The following is a 25,536-nucleotide window of genomic DNA, read 5'->3' as shown; positions in this document are numbered from 1 at the left end:
TAGGCGATGTTACAAATTTTTTTCGGACAGAGACAACGTTGTAAACGGCCAGGTACTCATTTTACACCTGAGTACGGTGAGAGAATGTGAGTAAAGAGTCTTTTCCAAGAACTCAAATATGCGGCGAGCGAGGTTCGAACCCAGGACCTTCCGATCCGAAAGCGAGTGTCATGCCACTAGACCACATAGCCGCAGATGATCGGATAATCATAAGATTATAAACCTAAAACTGTAATACATTAGTACTGTTACTATAAAATATTCAATGCCTTGGAATACAGACTGGGTACATTTTGATGACTTTGTAATGATATGGATGTCATGCGTTTAGGTAAAATGCTTACAACATCTGATAGCCGGATATAACGTACCTATAGATAGTATGCGCTTGGCTAAGAAGTTCATAACATTGCCACCCGGAAGTATAACAGACCAACACACAATCTATGTGTAATCATGAACGTTTATAGTCTGGATAATACCGTTAAATGAGTATTACTCATAAACGCGGATGGCAAAAAAACAATAACAAAGACCAGAGTGACGTCAACTTCATTCTATCTATACACAATGCTATGTGTAACCGTAAACGTTAATAGTCTGATTGATTTACTTTAGTGAGAACTAATCATTATAATGACTGTCTAAAACAATAACATAGAGCTGAGTGACGTCAATTTTGTTCCATCTATAGATAGAATGAAGATGACGTCACTCGGGTCTTTGTTATTGCTTTTTTGGGAGTTTTGTTTTTTTTTTTGCAATCGCGTTTATGAGTAATTCTCACTAAACTGTATTACCCATTTGTGTGTTGGTCCGTTATAATTTCGGATGGCAATGTTGTGAGCTTCTTCGCCAAGCGCACACTATCTATACATGTACAAGCGCCCGCGAAAAGTTTTAATTTTTGAAATTTAATCCCATTTTACGATCTTTTTATTTATTTTTTTCTCTTTCACCTCACCCACTCCCTGCAGAGTTTCAACGGTGATATACCAGCCATTTACCATGTTGGTGTGTCTAATAGCCGTGGTTATTGGTCGGCTGTCATGGAGGTAATGAAACGAATGCTGAGTCCACAATGAATTTCATCCCGTGTGATAAAGTATAAAATAAAACAATTCGTCGCCCATTCCAAGGACAGCTCACACATTCTGCACGTGGAAGTGCATTGTTTTATTTAATAATTTACTTTTTTTATGAAGCTCAAATTAATTTAACAGGGACGTTCTTCGTAATGCTCAAGCAGGACGTTGCAGTCATAGCAGTATATATTTATTTATTGCTAGGCACTGTGATATTCCATACCTTATTCACTTGGCATAAAACATATCACAAAGCCTACTTGATCACGTGAAAAACAACCAAAATGAATATTCAAAGAAAATGTTCGCATAATATTTTCAGGGCAAAAAAGTAACACCAAGCAAAACGGAGATTCTGAGTGCCATTGCCATCAATTCCATGTTTTTTAAGTATGTTTCTTCCGCGTTAAGTCTTGCAGAGAAAAGGAAATGAGTGTGTGTGTGTGTGTGTATGTGTGTGTGTGTGTTTGTGTGTGAGAGATAGGTAGATAGATAGATAGATAGATAGAGAGAGAGAGAGAGAGAGAGAGAAAGAGAGTGTGTGTGTGTGTGTGTGTGTGTGTGTGAGAGAGAGAGAGAGAGAGAGAGAGAGAGAGAGAGAGAGAGAGAGAGAGAGATTTTATGCATTTATTTGTTTTGTATCAATATTCACATGTGACTTCATCCGTATCAAAATTTTGTTTTACTACTTAAAATAAAAAAGTAGTATTGTTTCAATTGCAATTCAGTTTATAGTTTGAACGTTTCAACACTGATACTTTTATAAAGAAAAAAAAAATAATTACAATACATATGTCTTTCTTTGCATGGATGCCAGTATTTTAACGTTAAAGGTACCTGCTTTGTTTTTCTGAACTTTTACTGCTTTGCTCATGAAATATAATTATTTATTATGCATTCAATACTTTGTTGCAATATTTATTTAAATGAACGTTTAAAGGACAGAAAGAAAGGAATAGAGGAAAGAGATGCGATGAGAGAAACACACACACACACACACACACACACAAACACACACACACAGAGTGAGAGAGAGAGAGAGAGAGAAGAAGAAGAAGAAGAAGAAGAAGAAGAAGAAGAAGAAGAAGAAGAAGAAGAAGAAGAAGAAGAAGAAGAAGAAGAAGAGGAGGAATGGATTAGAGAGAGAGAGAGAGAGAGAGAGAGAGAGAGAGAGAGAGAGAGAGAGAGAGAGAGAGAGAGAGAGAAGGATGGGGGGGGGGGGGGGGGGGGGGGGGGTGGTGGTGGGAGTTCTGTTACGGAGTAACAAAGCCATTGAGACATATGCCACAAAATGCTATTATACTCATATAACGGTTCCAATGCGCAAACCCTTTAAATGCTTAATTTTAGAATGACTTTTGTTTTCAGAAAAATAAAGAAAATAGAATAATTGTGACACACTGCCTCAACGTGTCCTTATGTTAGGTGACGTTCTGATGAAAATAATGACTGGAAATTTTTAAAAATATTTTAAAAAAAAGTTTGTTGTAACTACAGGGTGCTTTTTAATTTTCGACCTGGTGAAGAATTGAAATAGCTTAAAAACTAGAAATGGTAGAAATATATCGTTTTTTAAATTGCTATTTACGTTTTAATGTGGTGAAAATTACAGGAAGATGCTTTTAGCCGTTACAGTCGCGCTTTTTGTAGGAGAAATTTGACTCGAGCGATTTTTTGACGCGTTTTTTTTTTACTTCTTCCAATTTTTGCGTTAAAAAAAAAAGTTAACTTAAATTGTCATTTCTCCTTCACTCTTCACCTCAACATAATATTCCTACACATATGAGGACAGTAAGCCATGCATTTGGAGTTTTTCATTCGCTCTGTAAATATAAATGTATGTATCATATAATTATTCATAGCTTTAATATTTTATATGTTTGTTTTGCTTTGTTTATTTACAATAAAATTCATTGTAATTTTATATAAGGTCACATTTTCTCGATAGAATTATTTTTTCTCTCACAATTTCAGATTATCTTGACATACTGCTTGTAAAAATTGGGGGAGGGGGAGGGTTATTATTAGCCCCTCCTAGACCTCCATGTCAAATTTTATAACACTGCAATTACGTTATGCATTGTTTTCTGTATATTGTATATCCTTTATTATTGTGATTTATCTCTGCGGCATTAACTCTTTCCACGAAAATGAGCAAAACTTCCAAATGACAACAAAATAAAAAATCCGTGGATATCTGAAGGCGTGTACGTTCATATTAAGACATATTCGGTATATTTACTCATAAGACTAAGGGCAAGGTGCTGTGAATCATTTAAAACCTAGGTTTACATATGTGCAGGTCTGATAACCGAATGCAATTATGGGCCTGATTTAACATTGTTGTCATGGACAATACCTTGTGTTGGTTTGAGAGCTTTTCCATTAGATACTAATAATGTGAAAACCATAACAATTTGGGTTATCAAACCTGCAAATCTGAACGAACACGTCATTTAAAACCAATCAAATTCAATTAAATTATAGATGCTTTATATTAAATAAGAATTAAATCCCCCCTCCTCCCCCCCCCCCCAAAAAAAAAAAAAAGAACGATATTTTGTTTGGTTTCTGAACCTATTCATCGTCAACAAAATACACATTTAACCAAACATTCTCTTTTCCAGCTATCCATCCAGTTCACTAGTCTTGATGTACCAGGTTATAAATATGTTCTCCTTGAGTTTACAATGAGATTAATTGTGACTTACAATTTACAATGCCTTTCAAAATCTTATAAATTATCATGGTGCTATTTACAAAAGATTGGATAGGGAATGAGATTAGCGGAAGAGTAGCGTCCCTTGATTGGACGTCACCCATAGTCTGTGACGTCACAGGCGGAAAAGTTATTAGAGAGAGAACGTCATGTTGGTTGTGCGCATGTGTCTCTCGTCCTCGGAGGACGAGAGACACATGTGCAGAACCAACACGACGTTCTCTCTCTAATAACTTTTCCGCCTGTGACGTCCAATCAAGGGACGCTATTCTTCCGCTAATCTCATTCCCTATTGAAATGAAACGCATTTTAATGTTATATTTCATTACAAATTAAAATGTTGAAGAAATCTTGATTTTAAAAAGGCATATCTATGAATATTTATTTTCCTTTTATTTCGATACTATTGTGTCTTTAATCGTGTTGACTGTTTTCCTACGTTCATCTTCTTCCTTTTCTTTATATTAAAATTTTGATAAAATAAATGCATTATTACTATTGTTGTGTTTTTTAAAACTTAAGTAATACCTAAAACCATCATTTCTTTATTTTATTATCGAGAATGAAACTGACGCAATATCTCTTGTGCAATAATCTTCATCCTCAAACTATGAATCCATTATGACACCGTAATGACAGGCATTTTTGAACAAATACTGTAAGCTATAAAATACATTGATTCACTTTCTCCTTACACTCAACATGGACATATTTTTCCCGAAAAAAAACCCCAACTGAATTTGGTTTAAAAAGTTACATTAAAATAAATTTGTGACGAGAAAAGCAGTGATTGCCATATAAGATTATTTCAATGAATTCCTATCAAATAATTGCTTGATGAAAATACTCATGATAAGATTATGTCCTAAAATAATTCAGTATGGAAACACTACCGCTGACTCAAGGCAGAGCGACATATTTGACAGACGTCTTACTTTTTAGTGCAATATCAAATTCACACATTCTTACCCTGTATCCGCCTCATGTCAAAGAGAGCCGTCTCATGTCAAAGAGAGAGAGAGAGAGAGGGAGAGAGAGAGAGAGAGAGAGAGAGAGGGAGAGAGAGAGAGAGAGAGAGAGAGAGAGAGAGAGAGGAGAGAGAGAGAGAAGAGAGAGAGAGAGAGAGAGAGAGAGAGAGAGAGAGAGAGAGAGATGTAGCTGCAGCACAAATATTGATATTTATTCATTAAACCCACTCTTAGACCACAAAACCTGTGAATTATTTTTCATTTTTATAAAGCATCTGTTGATTTGCCTTTGAACTGTAGGATGCTACTAGTGTGTAGAACATAATCATTTTTGACTATCTGGGTGGGGTCTTGTGACCTCCCATGGTGGGCAGGAGGTCACTTTTTGTTTTCTATCCCCCATATCTGTGTTCCGTGTTGCTCTCTATCGTTGTCTTGGAATTGGGATGAGTTTACTTGGTTTGTCCCAGCCCTGGCTGGAGTCCTTGCGAGGGAAAGTCAAATGTATATTACAGTACAGTACCTACTTACGGTACGTATTAGTTTTGGAAAATGATATTATTTCCTTGTTAATCATCACCTTGTTATGAACTGTAATATTTTTTGTTTATTTTGAATAGCATGTTTTGTCAGCATTTGAGTGAATACCTCTTGGTAGGATCCTGTGCTTGTGTCTGGATGAGACTTTTAGGTGATCTCAAACCTTAATGTGTGCTCTTGGAATCTACACCTGTTCCCTATTTCAACCATTCCCATTTTACTTCCTTATTCTCGTATGGTTTTAATAAATCAAGACTTTTTTACTATCCCATTTTCTGATTCTGTCTTTTAAATGCCGCTGAAATGACATGAATGTGTCGCAACCACCATAAATCCCTTTAAGACAAACAATGTGTGAGTGTAATAGTAATATGCATCATACTGGTCTAAATATTTGTCAATTCTATAAAAATTGGAACATGGCTGAAGTGACCAAATATAATTTAAAATGTGTGGACTCAATGTATTTTCATTATATTAGTGACAGGTTTACGGCAGATCACCACGTGTTTAAAATATGTCATTCGTTGTCCAATTTTTTTTCTCTAAATGATGGAACTATACTATTACTATATCTCTATCTTGAGTAATTTTTCCTAATTACATCTCATTTGTACTGAAAGGTCAATTGCTGATAATTTCACACCTTGCCGCATGATAAACAGAAAATCAGTGGACAAGAAATCTGAATTTCAAGAAAGAAAATAAAAATCTAACAATCCACAAAGCGTGATTTCAATCCTTATTTCGATGAATTGTTCCTCCAAAATCCTTAATCATTGAAATTATAGCGTTGTTACATTTAATCACGCATTCATTTCTTACTTTAAAATAAAATGTTTTCCCTCTAGAGTCCGAATCCGGATTTTAAAAAAATCATTATATCCAATTTTGACTTAAAAAAAAAAAAATCTGATTAAATCTGTCTTTGTGGTAGGTCTGTGAGTTCACCCTACTTTGAGCAATGGGAAAGCACTACCATTTTTGCTGGTGCTTTATAACATTTATGTTACAGAATCTAAATACATTTTTAAAAAATGCTTCTTTCATTAATATATTATACAAATGCCTGAAAAATGAAATCCACACAACTCGTATTTTGATTATTTCAAATTAAAAAATATTATTTGAAATGAAATCAATATGTCTTGTTCATATTCTGAGTTTTGTATCATTTCCTCATGAAAACTTAAAAAAAAAAAACAATTTCACCAATACCATAGAACAAGTTCGAGAGACCATTATATTAAGCATGAACTTGACACTCGACCAGACATATATTTTAATGTTTGGAGAAAGAAATATTTTAACACACTGTATTGTGATCAATGTTACTTTTCCACAACTATACTATGGCATATTGTGGCCTTTGGAATGCAGGTTCCTAGTTAGAGACCCTTTACTCACATTCTTTCATATTCATAGCACTCTTTGTGTAAAACGGGTACCAGTAACAGCATTGTCTATGCAGACAAAAAGAAAAAAAAAAGGTAACAAACAAACAATTGTAGTTGCACCAACATGTTGTTTGTTTTTAAGGGATTTACGGCGCTTGCAACGCATACGGTCATATAAGCGCCAGTAAAACGGAAGAAAATGGGAAAGTAAAAAGTTCTAGAATTACCCAAGAAAAGGTACGAAAAAGGGGATTTAAATAGGAAACAGGTGTTGATTCCAAGAGCAAACTGTCAAAGTACTTTGAGATCACCTAAAGTCTCATCCCGACACAAGCACAAGTCCCCACTAAGAGGAACACACTCAAATGTTTACATCTCATATATATAAATATAATATGCAAACAAAACATAATACAGTGAATAACAGAGAGATGATTTACAAGGAAAAAAAATATCATCTCCCAAAACTAACTATATATTTGACTGTTTCCTTCTCAGACAGGGCCAGGACAAAACCAAGTAATCTCATTCCAAGACAAAGACAGAAAGCAAGTTGGAAAACATATATAGGGGGATAGAAGACAGTAAGTGCCTCCCTGCCCACAATGGGAGGCCAGGAACCCCACCCAGATCCAACATGTCGAGTGTTGCTGGTCGCTCGGGACCCGTTGTAAAGGGCTTTTAGAGCTCAAGTTATTATTATGAAGAGAAAAGACTATGTCTCTTACCTTTTGATCAAAGGTTATGGATTCAAAACCTTAAGAAGACCCTGAAATTGATATGTTTTCATAACTCCTATGTTTATAGGTAGGCTCTGTCCAAAATAAAAGTTTGCTGGCTGGTGGATTTAAAAAAAATAACCTTTAAGATGATGAAAAGGGAGTTCAGCCAAAGATTTGAAACTTTTTTTCCTCCATCATTTTATGATGAATTTTACAGATCATCACTTGAATTTAAATAATTGGATGAATGTTGAAAGTTATTTGTTTTTAAGGGTTTTATGGCACTTGCAACACATTTAGCTGTCATCTGCATTTTTTGCGGCCGCAAATATCAGGGCGATCCGCAAATTTTGGCAAATTTCCCAAAATTGGCAAATCGTGGCAAATTTGGGGAAAATTGGCAAATCGCGTGGCAAATTTTGGGGGAAAAAAGAAGCGAAAACAAAATAACGAAAAAAAAAGTGCGAAACTTGAGAAATGTTGCAGCTTTGCCTGGGCCCAAACCAATGGAAGCTACTCTCTACGGATAATGATCCTTTAAAATCTTTGTAACAACTTTGTAATAAATGTAGCCTCCTTAAATGTAATAAATTGTCTTTTATATATATTTTTTCTGTATTGCGTGTTAATTTGTACTGAAACGCTTAGTTCTCCTCGGCAAATTTTTTGGCAAATTTTGGTCTTTTTGACAAATTTCTTGGCAAATTTTGGGGGTTTTTTTGGGCAAATTTTGGCAAATCTTAGGTCCCAATTTGGCAAAAAATGCAGATGACAGATTTAGGTTATATCAGCGCCAGTAAAAAGGAAGAAAATGGGATAGTAAAAAGTTCTAGAATTACAATTAAAAAAGCACCCAAGAAAAAGTAAGACATCGGGGAACTGGGAACAAATAGGGATCAGATGTAGATTCCAAGAGCATACCACCAATGTACTTAGTTTGAGATCCCCTAGAAGTCTCATCCGGAAGACAACACCAAGCACAAAATCACCAATAATGAGAATATATTAAATAGCTACATTATTAAAATGAAAATAAAAATATAAACTATGCATTTGACCGTTTCCCTCCCAGCTAGGACTCTGGCCAGGGCCAGGACAAAACCATCTAATCTTATTCCAAGACAAAGACAGAAAGCATGTTGGAAAACAGATATAAGGGGATAGACACAGTATGTACCCCCCTGCCCACGATGGGAGGTCAGGAACCCCACCCAGTGTTGAAAGTCTAACGATGCTGCACATATGTATTTTAAAATAAATTTTAAAAAAAAAAAAATTCCCTTTATTCATCCCCAAGGGGAAATTTGTCTTTAGGGTCTATTCCAAGGGAAGACTGGAATAACCCAGGCCGTCAGCCACAGAGGAGCGCCGCAAAGTGAGCTAGGGCGAGGTGACTTGCTCAAGGCCACACAATGCAGCGGCGGGTGATTGAACTCGGTACCTTTCGGGTAGGAAGCAAAGACCATACCACTGAGCCACGCTGCCCCCTTTGTCAAAACCTCTGAGATTGATCCTTATAAAAATCGAATTATAATTTTCAACATCAAATGAAAATTGAAATTAAATAATGATAATAACAAAAATATACAACACAAATCAGGCTTTTCTTCCGTTCGTTTTAATGGCTATAATTTTACACAGCATGAAAATTGTAACACAATTTGGTGGTTTGATTGAGATACAGCTTATACAATCAAACAAAGAAGTGGCAACATTACAACCCTGAGGTATCTAATAATAAAGAAAAAAAAAACCAAACAAACTACAGCATGACTTTGATGAAAGACCTTGTCGGTGAACTATGCACTAAGTTAGCCAACAATTTATTACTTATAAGCTAGAGCTAGTTTTGAACAATTTTTTTTTTTTTTTTTACAATTTCCTATTTTCTAAATCACAACTAGAGATATAGTAGTTACACTATTTTAAGATGATGAAAACATAATTTGAAATGTTTTGCAATAGACATTACTCAATTTACATTAACAATAACACAGAAAGTCATTAAGCTCATTACAAAGTCAACAATATACTTAAACTATATTATTGTTTATGGTGAAATATTCGAAGTCAGCACTGCTCCACGACAGTTACATACTTTGGTCAACTTATTCTTCCACCCTATATCAAGTAGATTTGATAGGATGAAAAAAGAGAGTTGCCCCAATTCAACTTCAGAGTTCAGAGAAGATTGCACCTCTGTGAAGTTGTGAGTGATTTGTTTGTGTTATCCATGTAATCAAATTCATAACAATCATTAGCGGTTTTTCATCTGATACAACTTAAGTGGCATTAGAGGATCAGCAATACAATGTCTTGAACTGTAATAAAAGTGCAGTAAAATTGAGCATGATCAGTGATTGGATGGATGGCAATAAGCACAGCCTTGATGATGTCTTCTTGGGTAAAGAACTTTACACACCTTATCCCATTCAATTGAAGTGATAATGAATTCTTGACTATAAGAAGTCTCAGATATTGTAGTAAGAGTGGTAGTGAAAAATAGACGACTAGCAGGCAACTAGCAACGTATGAAAAGGAAATTTGGTGACCTATGGCATACTGTAGAAATTAATTAAGCATTATGAAGTGCATTGAGCATGGTGAATCTGTGGAATGTACAATGAATGTTCAAATTTCACTTACTTATCATATCTTACTCCAATGGCACTAATACTAACACATTATTCATCAAAATTTTGACCATACTTTTTTGTAAGGCACTTTGCAAGAACCATCCTTTCACTTAAATCAGATGAGAATGAGAGAATGAATAATTGAGGCACAATAACAGAGATATGATACAATAATGCAACACCTGTTGCACAAGATAATGTTTCCCTTATATTCACACATCAGCTTGTTAAAGATCATGATGTTATACAGTAAATTCCAGACAAAGTCAACACTCTTAAGGTCAACTTCTGTTTAAAGTCAACACTTCTTGTTGGTCCCAAATTTTCTGTTCTTTATCAAAATTATCTAAATCTAGATAAAGTTGACCTTGCTTAAAGTAAAAAAAGAAATTCCTGGTCCAATGGTGTTGACTTTATTCGGACTCCAATGTAAACTTATATTACAGACATAAAAAAAATGGCATCATGCACAATGTGAAACTCATCTTTTGATAGCATACACACCATTTAATAAAAATTGGCAATATTTTAATAAGCTATAAATGATATTGAACCACATCACCGTGACACTATTGATCTTAATATGATGATAAAACATTTCCAAATCCTTTTTGCTTTGGAATGGTGAAATATACCATTACTATTCATCAGCAATATAACTTCACATAAATATTCCACACATGCGTACATTCATTTTCTCATATAAATAATTGCAAATTCCACACAAACTGCGCATATATGAATCAACAATTTACCACTACAATTATAGTCCTGTCAAATATTCTAAACACCTGCTATAAGCCACCACAAACATGTTTCATTGTGGTTGCATTTGCCACAGTGTCTATTACCAACTGTACACTTGGTACTAATGTCACAACAATAAATATACATATAAAAAATATATGTGACCCACTGCCTCAAAACAGTTTTATGTTGGGATGAAGGGGACCCCGAGAAGTTAATTAATAACAAAAATGATAAGAAATATGATCTTATAGTTTTTTAAATGGAAGAAATTGTTTTTACTCTCCAACATAACGAAGAGAAATGAACCCGAAGGTACATATTTATGTACATCAACTCATTTCCAGCACCTGGTCCATCCCCACATAAAACCGCTTTGAGACAGTGGGTCACAGATAAGGAGATAGACGAGACAATTGATCTCTCCAGCCCACAAAAGAAGATCAGAGGACCCATGCCTAGACATTTAAATCAAGGCCGGGACAAAAATTAAGTAAAGTAGCTCTTGACAGAGTAGCTTACGATTGTAGACATTAAAGAGAAACAAACTATATAACACGTGATAGCTTTACTGCTGGTGTAAGATGAAATTGAAAGGTTTTAACTAATATAAAATTACACATATGACCTACCACCTCTCTTTGGCCTGTGTTTGTGTCATAAATGCCAAACATTAAATTTAAATTAAAAATAATTAAAATGACAAAGTTTATTAATTTTTATTTTCCAGTATAAGAAACTATATCTCTTCTCCTCGATAAAAGCATACCATTAAAATCAGTTTCATAATTCAGACTTTCAAATCAACATCTGGTTCCCTTGACAAAAAACCAGACTCAAGATTGTGGTTTACAAATAATTAACGATTTGGACTCAAGATGTGTATTTATTTCAGGGTCTGATAACTCTAAAACAGTTATGGTCTCAATGTTGTAACGGAAATACTCTCAAATCAACACAGAATATTGTTCATTCAAACAACATAAAAACAAAACCTATTCCAGTAAACCATAATGAAATGAAACTTTTAAAAATACAAAACATTTGAAATTACTCTTTACAATGCTGCATTTTGAACTACACTACTGTATACAGACAAACTACCTTTCTTCCATTTTGACTAGAAATATTTTACTCTATATCAATAGAATAAGCCGATCCCCTCCAAGTTGTCAAAAAGTCTCAAACTTGAGACTTCGCTTTATTCAAAATGAGAAAAAGGAATTTTGTAAGTGTATGATGACTTATTCCCATTTCTCCTTGTGGAGAATAGGGCACACATCTTCTCAAAGCTGTCCTGCCAGTTGCAACAGTAAAAGCATTCATCTAGGATGTTTGTAAGCCATACCTGCCTACTTGAAAATTTCAAAATCAGTAACCAACACAAAATTCATTAGAAATGAATGGTACAATTTCAGAAATACTAAACTAAACCATAAAAAAATGTTGCATACAAAATTTTATACGTAAAATAAACTTTGTCATCGATGGCCACCATTACGAGTTAGCGACCGGCATAGCTCAGCATGGGCATGGAATTGAGCGGCAGCGTTAAAGAAATTTTAAGATTTTAAGACAATTTTTTTTTCTTCTTAAAACTGCAGTAACAGAAAAAAAAATATTTTCGCTTATACTGCTCTGAAATCAAAATCCATAATATTTCTTCCATTTCTGTCATCAAATTTTTGAAATAATTACGAATGATCCGTAAAAGTGGGCAGGTATAGTAAGCATATGGTAGTATAGATTTGTATATGCTTCTGCAATATAATTTTCCCCTCCTTTTAAAATACCAAGCATGCTGATTTTAGATTATGACTTTCTTACAACATCAGCGCATTAAAGTGGTTTCAAGTGGACAGTGTAGCAGCGATAATAGTATAAAATGTACACAGAATACAATACAATAGAACTAATTAGTTTACAAATAGCTAGGAATCCTGCTTTCCACCACCAGTCTGTGATAAATGCCTGATGATATCCACCCAATCCCAGCCCCTCGGTCTATCTGTAGCGACACCAAATCGATCCATTATGCGTCTTTTCTGTGACTTCGATAACTGCTCTTTCTTCTCTTTCACCATCTTCACATCCATGTCAGCACTTATCACCTCCTCACCAACTTGCACATCTGCCTGTGGTGGAGAGAGTCAAAATTTAAGTTGAGCAGCGAAAGACAGTCTTCAAATGGATAATTATTGCAAATGGAATTTAAATACAGTCACATCTCTCAAACTCAAAACCTCTCTCCCCAGCATTTTATCTGGATTAGAGAGACACCCGGATAGTGGAATCAGTCCCTAAAGTGTACAAATAAAGAAAAAAAAAATCCGTCCACAGGCTCCATCTCCACATAATGGAGACATCTGGATTGTGGAGTTCCGGATAAGAGTAGAGAGACACGACTGTAGTTTGGATTCCCCTAAAACATGTTGCAAAACTGATATCTTTCATTGCCTCTCAAAAGGGGTTATCTCTAACTCTAAAAGAATCAACGAAAAATTGTAAACTTTTATACATATATTAACACACAAACAAACAAACAAACAAAAAAAAAATACAAAACAAAACATCAGTGGAATATATTGACCTTTAATCTAGTGCAAGGTCTGAGTTGAATGTAAGTTACTTTTGGATTTTGCAATAGTAATGGATTAGTGCTTTCAAATTGCAGACATTAAACAAAAAAAAAAAAAAACCCTTTAAAAAACAAGATATTTTGACAAAACTGATTTTGGCTTAAACTTAAACTATTTCCACTGTCCAATATTTTAAAACTAGGAGTAAGTAGGTTGAAACCTTGGGGATTCCCTGTTAAAAATGAAACTGCATAGGATGCCTTGTTGGGTAGCCAACATATCATGATGGCGACAATCACTGATAACAGGATGCTGTTGAATGCCAATTAAGGTTCATATGGTCAAATCAACACACATGTATATAGTACAAGGGATAAAAAGGAAAAGATCGAGATCAAATCTATTGAAAACACATATATGAGCACTATTCCATGCATACAAATACACATTCATATAAGGACAATAAATATTACCTGGCGAGATGGAACAAAGGAATCTGGTTGATCAGCTAGTAAAGTTTCGGCATTGTCCTTGGTCCACTCAAACAAAGTGAAAGTCATTGACATTCCTAGAAGATCGTTTGCCTATATTATAAAGAAACAATAATAATAATAATAATAATAATAATAATAATAATAATAATAATAATAATAATAATAATAATAATAATAATAATAATAATAATAATAATAGATCTTTATTGTCCATTTATTTTTATTTTTTATTTTTAAGCGTTTTACGGCGCTTGCAACACATAAGGTCATATCAGCGCCAGTAAAAAGAAAGAAAATGGGATAGTAAAAAGTTCTAGAATTACAATTAAAGCACAAAAGAAAAGGTATGACAAAGGGGAACTGGTTCAAATAAGGAACAGATGTAGATTCCAAGAGCACACCGTCAAAGTACTTAGTTTGAGAATCACCTACTCATCCAGACACAAGCACAGGTCCCAACTAAGAGGAATACACTCAAATGTTTACCAATCATATAATATAATATGTAAACTAAACATAATGCATAACAGAGAGATGATTTACAAGGAAAAAAATATCATCTCCCAAAACTATAACTATACATTCGACTGTTTCCCTCCCAGCCAAGGAACTCCGGCAAGGATCAGGACAAAACTAAGTAATCTCATTCCAAGACAATGACAGGTAACAATTGGAAAACGGGTATGGGGGGATAGAAGACACAGCATGTACCTCCCTGCCCACTATGGGAGGTCAGGATCCCCACCCAGTTATTGTCCATAAATATGGCAATTTGTCATTTAGTTACACTTGTTATAACGTTAAACGATAACTGTAACATTGAACAGATATTTCACTCCTACTTATTTTCTCTCTCTCTCTCTCTTTCTCTCTCTCTCTCTCTCTCTCTCTCTCTCAATAATTTTCTTTTACAAGGATAATGATGAAAACTAAGCTGTCTTTAAAAAAATTGAAAAAAAAAACAAATGAAAATAACCGAAAAAAAAAACAAAAATAGAGGGATATATATATATATATAATATATATATATATATATATAAATATATATATATATATATATATATATATATATATATATATTCGTGAGAAATAAATATACATGGATCATATAGAGTGCTCGACAATTAAGGAGTGTGAATTATAGTTATTATCTCACCATTAAAAAAAAAAAAAGAGATTTTCGACAACAAATCTATTTCAGCTGGTACAATAGCTCGAAGAAACCATTGCACCGACTGAAGCAGATTAGTTGGCGATAATCTCTTTCTCTTTTTTTTTAAGGTGAGATAATATATAAATATATATATCGAGAGAGAGAGAGAGAGAGAGAGAGAGAGAGAGAGAGAGAGAGAGAGAGAGAGAGAGAGAGAGAGAGAGAGAGAGAGAGAGAGAGAGAGATAGAGATAGAGATAGATTAAGCTAGATGCAACAAAAGACTCACCTGTTCTATCAATCCGGCTTGAATTGCTTCTTTGACTGATTGTATTCTGAAGAGATAAAAATAAAAACCTATTAAAAATACTTTAAAAAACACAAACACTAAGTTGAACAGCAATGATGTAACCACTAAGAGAGTGTGCAAAAAGTAAAACAAAACAAAAAAAACCCAGTAAACTTTTGATTGATGAGTCTTAAAACAAAGAAAAATATGGAGATAAATAGAGAAAGAAAATAAAAACAAACAAATTTAAGACCCCCCCCCCCCATTTCATTTTCAACACACACACACAAAAAAACCCCCCAAAAAAACCCAACCCCCTACCCCGAAAAATAATAAAAATACAAAATAAAAAAAAAAAGAAAAAAAACGAACAAAAAGAATAATAAAACAAAACAAAAACAATAAAAATGCAAACACATAATTTACAATAAATAAAACAAATAAAAAAAGCTGTATTTGAATTAAAATTATAAAAAATAATATAAAATATAAAGACAATCACTACATTAAATATACATTCTATAATAGATTTCAAAGAGGGTTGCGCAGGGCTTGTGTGACACATTCGCTTTCAGATCGGAAGGTCCTGGGTTCAAGCCTCGCTCGACGCATAGTCGAGTCCCTGTAGCAGGCTCTTTACTCACATCTCACTGTACTCAGGTGTAAAATGAGTACCTGGGCGTTAACAGCATTGTCTCTGTCCGACAAAATTGTAATATCGCCTATCAGATGTCATGTCTCGTCCTACATGTTAGATGTTGCTGTTGACCAGGGACCCGTTGTAAAGCACTTTGAGCACGTTTAGTAGATATTACACTATATAAAATCTCAAAAAAAAAATAAATAAATAAAAAAAGGCTGAAAGAATTCCACAAATTCCCAATCCTTCAAATTTATTCCATTTCCCACTTTTCAAATTTGTTGTCCCCTTCCTCTATGTAAATGACAACACAACAAATCCTTACATATGCTTGTTGTAGAAAAGATCTAAATTAACTGTTGGTAGCTCATCAGGGTAGCTCTCTGACCATGAAATTTCTGTGATGAAAGACTTGTTGGCACCATCTTCTCCTATCTGAGATTTACATCATTACAAGGGGAAAATATCGGTTGATGATTGGAGGTTGGTCAAATAGCAACAATGGTCACATAGACATACACGAGACTGAAAAAATCACTACAAATCATATCTAAAACCAAGGTTGAGTTGATTACATACTACAGCTCAGAAAAAGAAGAACGTTTTGTATATAGTATAGAATGATTGTTATATGATCACATTTAAATATGATTTTCTAGTTTTCGAATACTTTTCCATCCATGCAGTTTGTCCAACACGACTACATTAATCACAAAACTCAAACTCGGAGTTATGTCCTAGAGTAAGGCATTTTACATATATCAACCCATTTAATTCAGATGTAAATAAGTACATGATTAATGACAGAAACAGTTATTGTAAGAAGGCTGACAGACCATTTGAACTGTGGCAGAGACATTGTGAAGCGCATTGAACATGGTGAAAAAGAAAAATGTGAATATTGTCTGCATTTGATTTGAACTTTAACCTTGCAAATACCATTACATATTATAAGCAGACATAAATATAAAATGACTACATTTTCAAAAGATAAGGGAAAGAACTTAACAGAGTAAACTTTTCTAGTATCCCCAACAAAATGGATACACTCAAAGGTTACAAAATGAACATTAAATCAAAAACCTAACCCCATAGTGTATATAATTGATAAACGACATACAAGGATAAAATAAAATCTCTTACAAAAAAATAATTCATCTGGCTGTTCCCCTCTCAGCAAGACGTGGGACAGGGCCCAAATGACATCAGATTTATTCCAGAGCAAGGACATTATAGCTCCCTTTAGCGCCACAAGGCCCACGGAACCAGAGTTTATCCCAGTTTGTATAGTGTGAAATGGACAATAACAATTGTTTACTACCCTTTGGACAGGATGATGGTTTATTGCAAAGTACTTCCCCCTACATCTAACAGGCCCAGCTACCCAAACACTGCTGGGTGGGCAAGGGGGAAGGGAGGGGGGGGGGGGGGGGAAAACTTCACATGAGCTCAATCTCAGTCCCTTTGCATGTGAAGCAAGTGCTCTACCATCTAAGCTATCAGTGCCCCAACACAAAGCTTCAAGGAAAGGATAAATGATATAGGGGGTAGAAGAGATAACAAAAAAGAATTCACCCTGAAGTGTTTGGTTGTTCAATCAATGCATTATGTTTTATGCCTGTGATTCTGTGATGGCAAAAAAAAAAAATGTATCGCCCGAGAAAGAGAGGGGAGGGAGGGAGGGAGAGAGAGAGAGAGAGAGAGAGAGAGAGAGAGAGAGAGAGAGAGAGAGAGAGAGAGAGAGAGAGAGAGAGAGAGAGAGAGAGAGAGAGAGAGAGAGAGAGAGAGCGCTAGCTATGCCAGAATATTTGATCCATTGTAACTAATCATGATCCTGTTTACAAACCTTATACTGAAAAACACATTCACTAATCTGCTTGAAACAGTCATCTCCATCATAAATTGACATTAGAACTTCCCTCTCCTCCTGGTGAATTAAAAAAGTAAAGTCATTTAAGCTTGATGTTTTCATTTCGAACTCATTCTGAATAGTCTTCTGTGGCAGTATAATTCTTTTTTTTTTTTTAATTTAAATATTTTAAATATTGATAATTACATGGAATTGATGTAAATCAAAATAATAATTACAGTAGCTACCAACAGGTAGTCTAAACCCGCTTAATTTGACAAGAAAGACACAATCATTGATCAATCGGAAGTCCAGTTAGAAATTAACAAGTAAAGATTTTAAATACTTCAAAAGTAGCAAAAGTCAGTTATAGTAACTGTGGTCTAAAGGAAAAGCTTTGTTAACAACACAACATGATGGACAAACAAAATCAGGACAATCTCTTTTTTCAACTGCTAGTGTTAAGTGTTAGAAAGGCAACGGTTCTGTAGCAGGGGTTATGAACTGAGTCAGTCTGATATGAGCAAAACAAAATTTCTTCTGAACTCTTCTTCTATTTCTTTTTCATCAGTTCCACCCTCTGCCCAATGTGCACGCACATTGGAGTTTGAGTCCGAATAGCCAAGGGAGACTATTCAGACTTGTGTCCGAACTGTCATTTCGGTTTATTAATATATATTCCTCAGACTGTAATACTCAGTAAATTAGAGATATTTTCACGATTATTTAAATACTGCTCTTTCCTAGACTTTAAATGTTATGGGAATGTAATAACAAATTGAATTTAATATGGTGACAATATGAAAAGAAACAGCACAGTTTAGCAGTTGTCAGCTAGATCATTATTCATTATGCCGATGAAAACAACCCGCTGACTCATTTAAACACTGAGGAAAAAAAATCAACCTCAATTCCCATCAATTTCCTTGACACAGTTGTTAGAATTAACAAAAGAAGACCTATAAAATTGACAAGCAGGCAGTGATTATATGGACTATGATTAATAATTTACTTGCAGATTGAAGCCATTTGGCATGAAAAAACTTGAAAGAAAGCAGATTTGGCATCTTTCCTTTTTGTACCAGACTGTAAATTACTGTAAATTCATCAATTAGATTTTAGATTAATTTTGTACATCAGTGAATTTCATTAGATTTAGATCATTGGCTTTGCTTGGGACGTTTGACTTTGGGTAACATTTATCCCCATTTATCTAGCAATCTAAATTAATCTTCTAAATGACATTCACTGCTAAATGTCATTACTATTACACCACCACTACACTTCACTTACTTAATTGACACAACACTACTAACACTCACACAACTATTCTCAGTCTCACTCAGTTCTTCCAGATTCCTTAATTTACAATTTAATTATATTACAACGAGATGTTGCTAGATATCTATACACAATAATCCACTGAAATACACTCAAGAAATAAACACATCATTAACTTAATAAAAAATACAAAAATATTCCTACAATAGCTGGGTAGTATTATAATTCCCAACACCAATACGAGAGAGAGACCAAAAATGCGTGTGATGTGATCAGTTAGACTGAAAGATTCCAAGTGATCGGTAACTGGAAGGTTCATCACTCATATTGTGTTGTAGAATATAGCCTTCTACTTCTACACCATTATCACCGTACGGTGAAAATAGTCTGTCCGTACGGTGAAAATAGCGGCTTCCCCATAATATTCACTTATTGACAGACATATCCCAGCGTCTGGGAATATATGAACTTTATGAACCCCTTTTTGTCACATAACCAGCATGGGTTTCTTAGTGGACGCTCTTGCACTACACAACTCCTTGATTGTATTGGAGAATGGACTCAAATGCTTGACAATGGTATGCCGGTTGATGCCATCTACCTAGATTTTGCAAAATGTTTTGATTCTGTCCCTCACCAACGCCTACTTATAAGCTTGAACAATAGGGAATTAGTGGCAGTGTGTTGGGATGGTTGCAAGATTTTCTGCTAAACTGAAAACAGCGAGTAGTGATTAATGGTGAAGCATCAGGATGGAAACCAGTTCTATCTGGGATCCCCCAGGGTAGTGTCTTGGGCCCAGTTTTATTTATATGCTATGTAAAAGACATGTCCGAAGCAGTAAACTCCTTCATAAAAATGTTTGCAGACGATGCCAAAGTTATTTCATCTGTAAATAATGTCAAAGAAGCTGGCCGACTGCAAGATGACCTAGACACATTTCAGTTGTGGTCTAAAAAATGGCAACTCTGTTTCAATGCAAATAAATGCAAGGTTATGCACCTAGGAAACAACAACAGCCAATATGTCTACAGGATGAAGGATAGTAAGGGAGTTGAAATCAATTTGGAAAGTACTTTATGTGAAAAAGACCTTGGTGTATATGTGGACCCCAAATTGAATTTTAGCCAGCACTGTGAAAAGACTGTTAACAAAGCAAATAGAATCCTGGGACTTGTCAGAAGATCTTTCGACTATATTGACAAACCCATATTAACCACTCTTTTTCAAAGTCTAATACGATCACACTTGGAATATGGAAACTGTGTATGGTCCCCCATCAATAAATCAGATGCTTTACTTATTGAAAATGTCCAACGCCGAGCCACCAAACTTGTTCCCGAATTTCAAACCTCAGCTACGAAGATAGACTCTGAGCATTAGACCTCCCTAGCCTCATGTACAGAAGACTCAGAGGAGATCTAATTGAAACTTATAAATCGACCAACAGTCTCTATAAAGTAAACGTAGAAGATTGCCTCACATTTAACAAGGACAAAAGAACAAGAGGCCACTGTTATAAACTTGCCAAACAAAAATTTTAAAATTGCCGTTTAAAAATCCGCAAAAATTTCTTTAGTCAGCGAATTGTTGAGACATGGAATAGCCTGCCTGAAAAAATAGTTACAGCGCCAAGCATAAACAGCTTAAGGGCTAAATCTGTGTCACAGTTCTCCCATTCACCTGTGTGACCGCTAGTTATCGTTTGTGAGCTGCAGGCTAAAACCATGACTTGGTTAAATTGAGATATCTCTGGTGTTTATTTACAGAATTGGATAAATTAAATACCAAAATATAGGGCATTGAATGCTCTATCATTTGGTACAATTACCATTTCCCTCCTTAACCCTCTCGTGTTCAGATTATTTTTGGGGGAGTAGATAATGAGTTCCCTATATGGCCATGTCAATCATGTAGACATCCTTTGATGATATAAGCCTACCCTTTGATATCTGCAGTCGCCTTTTCGTTTTCTACGGTCACTCATGACTAAACTCATGAAACGATTTCATAGGTCCGTCCATCACCACATTTCAAACTTTTGTTCTCGTGAGTTTTTAAGTTTTTTGATTGAAGAACGATTGGCTTCAACGGTTGGTCGTTCTGACAGCTCACGTGTCAACAATACATTGAGTCATCGCTGAAACAGTGGAAGATGCTTATCGCATAGTTGCATCACAATCACCACGTTGTTGAATAAATTATCCAGGCATGGTTGATAGGTAAAAAAGCCAAATTATGTTCTAGTTACATTTGAAACAAACAAAGTATATCACTGATCTCGTATTATTGAGATATAAACAATGATATAAAAATCAAGAAAATCGGCCGATAAATAAAAAAGTTGCAGAAAAAAGCTAAAATAAATAAAAGCAATTTCAAAAATCAAATTTGTTCGTAAAACAGTTGGTTTTCAACCGATTTTCCTGAAATAAGCAGATTTCAACAATGTGACTTTCAAATTCCTCAGAATTATATTTTTTACTTTTAGATTTTAGGCCTACTCAAAAAGGTGTTATATTCCCTGCATAACAATAGCGTAATACATGGACAGCGAGAAGATAGCGTGTGACTCACAATTCTCCACGAATGGACGGTGGCGGTCGATCAAAGAGGTGTACCAAATTTATTTATCAACTACTTTTGTTAGTGTTAACTTTACAAAGTAATAATTTCGCATCAGAATAAATAACTCTGAAGTTCCTATCTCTTATTACAATAAAATTGATACCAAGAATGACAAAATCGCCCCACAAATAAGGGAGTTATAAATCATTCATAATATTTTTTAAATTTACAAAAAATGGTACCAACGTCATTTTTCATCACCAAAGCTGTAATTTTCCCCCGATTTTTACCAAACAAAGTGCAATGTCAATGATTTTCACCCGCAAATAAAATAGGATTAAATCGCAATTTCTACAACATATTTCATTTTCTGCCGGCAAATCTATAAAAATCAAAGCTGAAAACATCATGCGACAGTGACAGTGCCTGTCATTTCCTTCACAACGATTGGATTTTACTTACTGAGGCCAGTTTTGGCCACCCCGCCCATGAATATTATGCCGTTGTCGGTTTTTGTCGGGTAGAATCTTAAAGAGTTAAATTCAATTAGAAGATATTGTAATGGAAAGCTTAATTTTAGTGGGCAAGAAAATCAAGCCGTTTATCATCATTCATGAAAAAATTCCCTTAAAACATAAATAATCATAAAATTGAATCATTTTCCTTTCAAATGATACCATTTTCAACTTTCAAAACTGCTTCCAGGATACCCTTTGAGCATTCCATAAAATCACACTCATTTCAAAATCTACCAAAGTAACGCCATTTCAGCTTGGACTGCCGGGTCAGTGTCGGTCATTTGCTCCTAGCCTCGTGACGTCACAGTGTTTCAGGGGAATCCTCTTTCGTTTTTTCAGTCAGCTGGTGTCCAATTTCAGGCTGATTCCTATAGTTATAGTTATAGTTATAGTAATGTTTGGGGTGTTTTTAAGGCATAAAAAATTGAATAACTCTGCTTCTATCTAGAGAGGTGGGCCTTTGGCCTACCAACCTCCGCTGCACGTCCAACTCGCCTTGAGCATGCATTCACGTAAAATATAAAGATTTTTTTTTAAAACCTACCTCTGTTTCAAAAACTAGCATCTTTCAACTTTCTAAGAAACATTTTGATTTTTCAGAACTTTAGTTCGTTAAAAAAATACCAGCCAATCTGACCCGTTGAGTCGAATGAAAACGAAATTTTGTTGTTTACACGGTTCAAAGGAAATGCCGTAAATAAGCTTTCATGGACTTCCTGTGTTGTTTTTACAGTGTCACGTGACCGTTTTGAGAAATTTGACGTCTGCTACAAATAATTAGACCGGTGGGGGGTAGATATTTTCGTTGGAGCAGAAAAAAAGTGAGTATTATTTCTTGTACTTGTAAAGAGGCCTAGGGTCCACCAGCAGACCAGTTGATTGAATGAAAGAGAAAAAGGCCTTTTTTATCCGCCGCCACCACCACCTTGAAAGAGTGGAGGGGGGGGGGGGGGTGTGCATGCCGACGAAAGTGTCGCTTGGTGACCTTGGTGACGTAGAGCATCTCAAGGATACTGGCAGTTGCAGGTGTTCTTAACCCCTTAACAGCGAAGCTAATTTTTTGCTTTTAGATAATAGTTTGCTTTTATCTTTATTATCGTTTCCACCAAGAGAGCAGTCAGACTATCGCAACTCGGACTTCAATTGTCTATAATCGTTTTGCCGTTACTTGTCTTTTGACGATAGAAGATTTGGTGTTAGGTCAAAGATCGAATTTCGCCGCTAAAAGGTTGCTTTGCTACTGGGTTTGCTCTCCCCCCCCCCCCCCCCCCAACCTTTTTTTTCATTTTTTTTTTTCACCTTAGTATTGTTGGTTGCTGCTATTTCCTTTTTTATGATTAGCAAGTGCCGTAAGAGTCTCACAGGATGCAGGAGTACTGCAATTAACCCTTTGCCAGTGACACTGATTTTTTTGTTTTCAAATAATAGTCTTCATTTATATTATTTTTTAACGCAGAAAAACAAAAACGTTTCCACCATAAGAGCAGTAAGAATATTGATAAAAAGCGCTTTGAGCACGTTGGGTGGATATTGGCCTATATAAAAGCTCATGTTTTTAAATTGTATTTTGTTTTTTGTCTTTTGATGAAAACGGTAAGATTTTATTTTTGGTCCAAGTAAGATTGATATTCGCCTTTAAAAGGTTAAGTTGTTTTTGTTTTTTTTCAGGTTTTTGTTTTTTTTTCAAATGCCTAGTGAGAGAGAAAAAACAAAACAATCATACATGTATCTGCAAACAGCAGAACGTTTTCATTTTACAATGAGATGGGAAGGGGAAGGGATAACACTATGGCGAGAGAGAGAGAGAGAGAGAGAGAGAGAGAGAGAGAGAGAGAGAGAGAGAGAGAGAGAGAGAGAGAGAGAGAGAGAGATGGGCGGGGGAATGGGGGGGGGGGGGGGATAGTAAGGGGGAATGGGAAAAGATGAAAGAAACAATGGGTTGCCTGATGACGTAGATCAAAGGATTGTTACAGTGGTGTTCACGGTGCGTACTTCGTGAAATTTTACCCTTTTACAGTGACACTGATTTTTTTCTCCAGATTGCTTATGCAGAATAAATCGTTTCCACCAAGAGAGCAGTAGTAAGAGTATATTTCGACTCGGGCTTCAATTAAACTATAAATCGCAAAGCTTGTCTTTTAATGATAACATTAAGACTAAGATCTGGAGTTTGGGCTTGGGGAGTGTAAAATGGAATCTCGCCATTAATGGTTAAAATTGTTTTGATTTTTAAAAAAATAACACACACACACACAAACACACGAGCGTGCGCGGTCACGACAGCGAGGACCATCTTTTGCTTGTGTTGCAACGGTAAACCAGTTTACGTGTACGTAGATCCTGAGGCTAGATGCCCCGTTACCGTGTACGTAGGCACTCCCCCCCCCCAAAAAAAGAAAGAGACACACACACACACACTCACACATACACACGCACACACTGACACACACACACACACACACACACAGTCTCGCATCCGCTACGAACTAATTTTGCGCACCAATTTTTACTGCACTAATGCACCAAATTGCATACCTATCTAGGGACACTTTTTTCCGCATCTTTTTCTCAATAAACTTTTTTAAAAACCTTTGTTTTGCTTGCACTGCACCGGCACCAGACAGACGTAGTAACAGATGGAAACCCACACGATATCGCGAGGAATGAACCATGAAAATATTTAGGATATAATTTCAAACACAACTTTTGAAATTCATCAAGGATTGTCTAGTACCGAATGTTTTTTGATAGAAAACAAATGTATCTTCAAATCTAAACTGCTTTTGACGGTAAGCGGAAAGTTTTTTATTTATTTTTCTGTCCAAACGAATGATTTGTCCTGGTATAGAAGCTAAGTATTGGTAACACCGGCGCAGCTCTCTATATAACCTAGAGACAAAAATCAAATGGAATTGGACTTGACGCTCACTCCTCACCTGTTGCATCTCATTTGAAGACATTTCTTGTGAAATTAAATATGATTATGGTGTCAAGGAAAAAATCATTTATTCAACGACCAAAGCACTCAATAAAACAAATATTTGTCAATGTATTGTTCAGTTTCTATGAACGATGCGTTCTATGAATGCAAAATGCAAACATCTGTCTGAGGCTGATTGATACTCCTGTGTTACTGTATTGATTTATGGATGATCTCCCCTGTTTGGTAGCATAAAGATTTCGTGTTACTATATCATCGACGTTTGACTGAAAACAAACAGAAGAAATGAACAGAATATTAACAACTGAAAAAAACCCGAAATAAATAAAACAAATGGAATCGGTACTGTTTCATTTACATAGGAATTACATGTCTTTTGAAGAATAAACTTATTGAATGAGAATAACATGT

The 25,536-nt window shown here is 35.2% G+C and overlaps 2 protein-coding genes across 7 annotated transcripts in view; one reads left to right on the top strand and one right to left on the bottom strand.

Annotated features, from left to right (window-relative positions):
• The window catches only part of LOC144968718 (stromelysin-2-like), a 68,468-nt gene extending 66,311 nt beyond the window's left edge, over window positions 1-2,157 (top strand). For all 5 annotated transcript variants that reach the window (XM_078907332.1, XM_078907331.1, XM_078907333.1 and 2 more), the window contains exon 12: window positions 978-2,157. In XM_078907332.1, coding sequence (XP_078763458.1) covers window positions 978-1,059 — 82 coding nt within the window. In that variant the 3' untranslated portion in view covers window positions 1,060-2,157. The remainder of the gene's footprint in view (window positions 1-977) is intronic.
• Window positions 2,158-9,030: 6,873 nt separating this feature from the next.
• On the bottom strand, window positions 9,031-25,349 carry LOC144968717 (RWD domain-containing protein 4-like). 2 transcript variants are annotated; one of them, XM_078907328.1, is made up of 7 exons: window positions 25,062-25,344; window positions 22,344-22,628; window positions 17,815-17,895; window positions 16,294-16,403; window positions 15,329-15,374; window positions 13,867-13,977; window positions 9,031-12,949 (listed from the first exon to the last, which is right to left on the bottom strand). In XM_078907328.1, the coding sequence occupies exons 2-7, from the start codon at window positions 22,344-22,346 to the stop codon at window positions 12,746-12,748; spliced, it is 555 nt and encodes a 184-aa protein (XP_078763454.1). In that variant the 5' UTR covers window positions 22,347-22,628; window positions 25,062-25,344; the 3' UTR covers window positions 9,031-12,745. The 2 variants fall into 2 exon arrangements, with proteins under 2 accessions (XP_078763454.1, XP_078763453.1); XM_078907327.1 differs by lacking the exon at window positions 22,344-22,628 and having other exon boundaries at window positions 25,121-25,349.
• Window positions 25,350-25,536: the final 187 nt, after the last annotated feature.

The sequence above is a fragment of the Berghia stephanieae genome, chromosome 3 (assembly GCF_034508935.2).
Source record: "Berghia stephanieae isolate SIO BIC M18660-M18661 chromosome 3, UCSD_Bste_1.3, whole genome shotgun sequence".
Classification (NCBI taxonomy): domain Eukaryota; kingdom Metazoa; phylum Mollusca; class Gastropoda; order Nudibranchia; family Aeolidiidae; genus Berghia; species Berghia stephanieae.
This window is presented reverse-complemented; position numbering and strand designations above follow the sequence as displayed.

What these genes read in the sequence shown, in the direction of transcription:
- LOC144968717 (XM_078907327.1), bottom strand. Translation starts at nt 25,144, where the DNA reads ATGTCTTCAAATGAGATGCAACAG. An exon ending in CTTCAAATGAGATGCAACAG is followed by an intron (nt 17,896 to 25,120) that starts GTGAGGAGTGAG and finishes TTAATTCACCAG; the next exon opens with GAGGAGAGGGAAGTTCTAAT. An exon ending in AATGTGTTTTTCAGTATAAG is followed by an intron (nt 16,404 to 17,814) that starts GTTTGTAAACAG and finishes TGTAAATCTCAG; the next exon opens with ATAGGAGAAGATGGTGCCAA.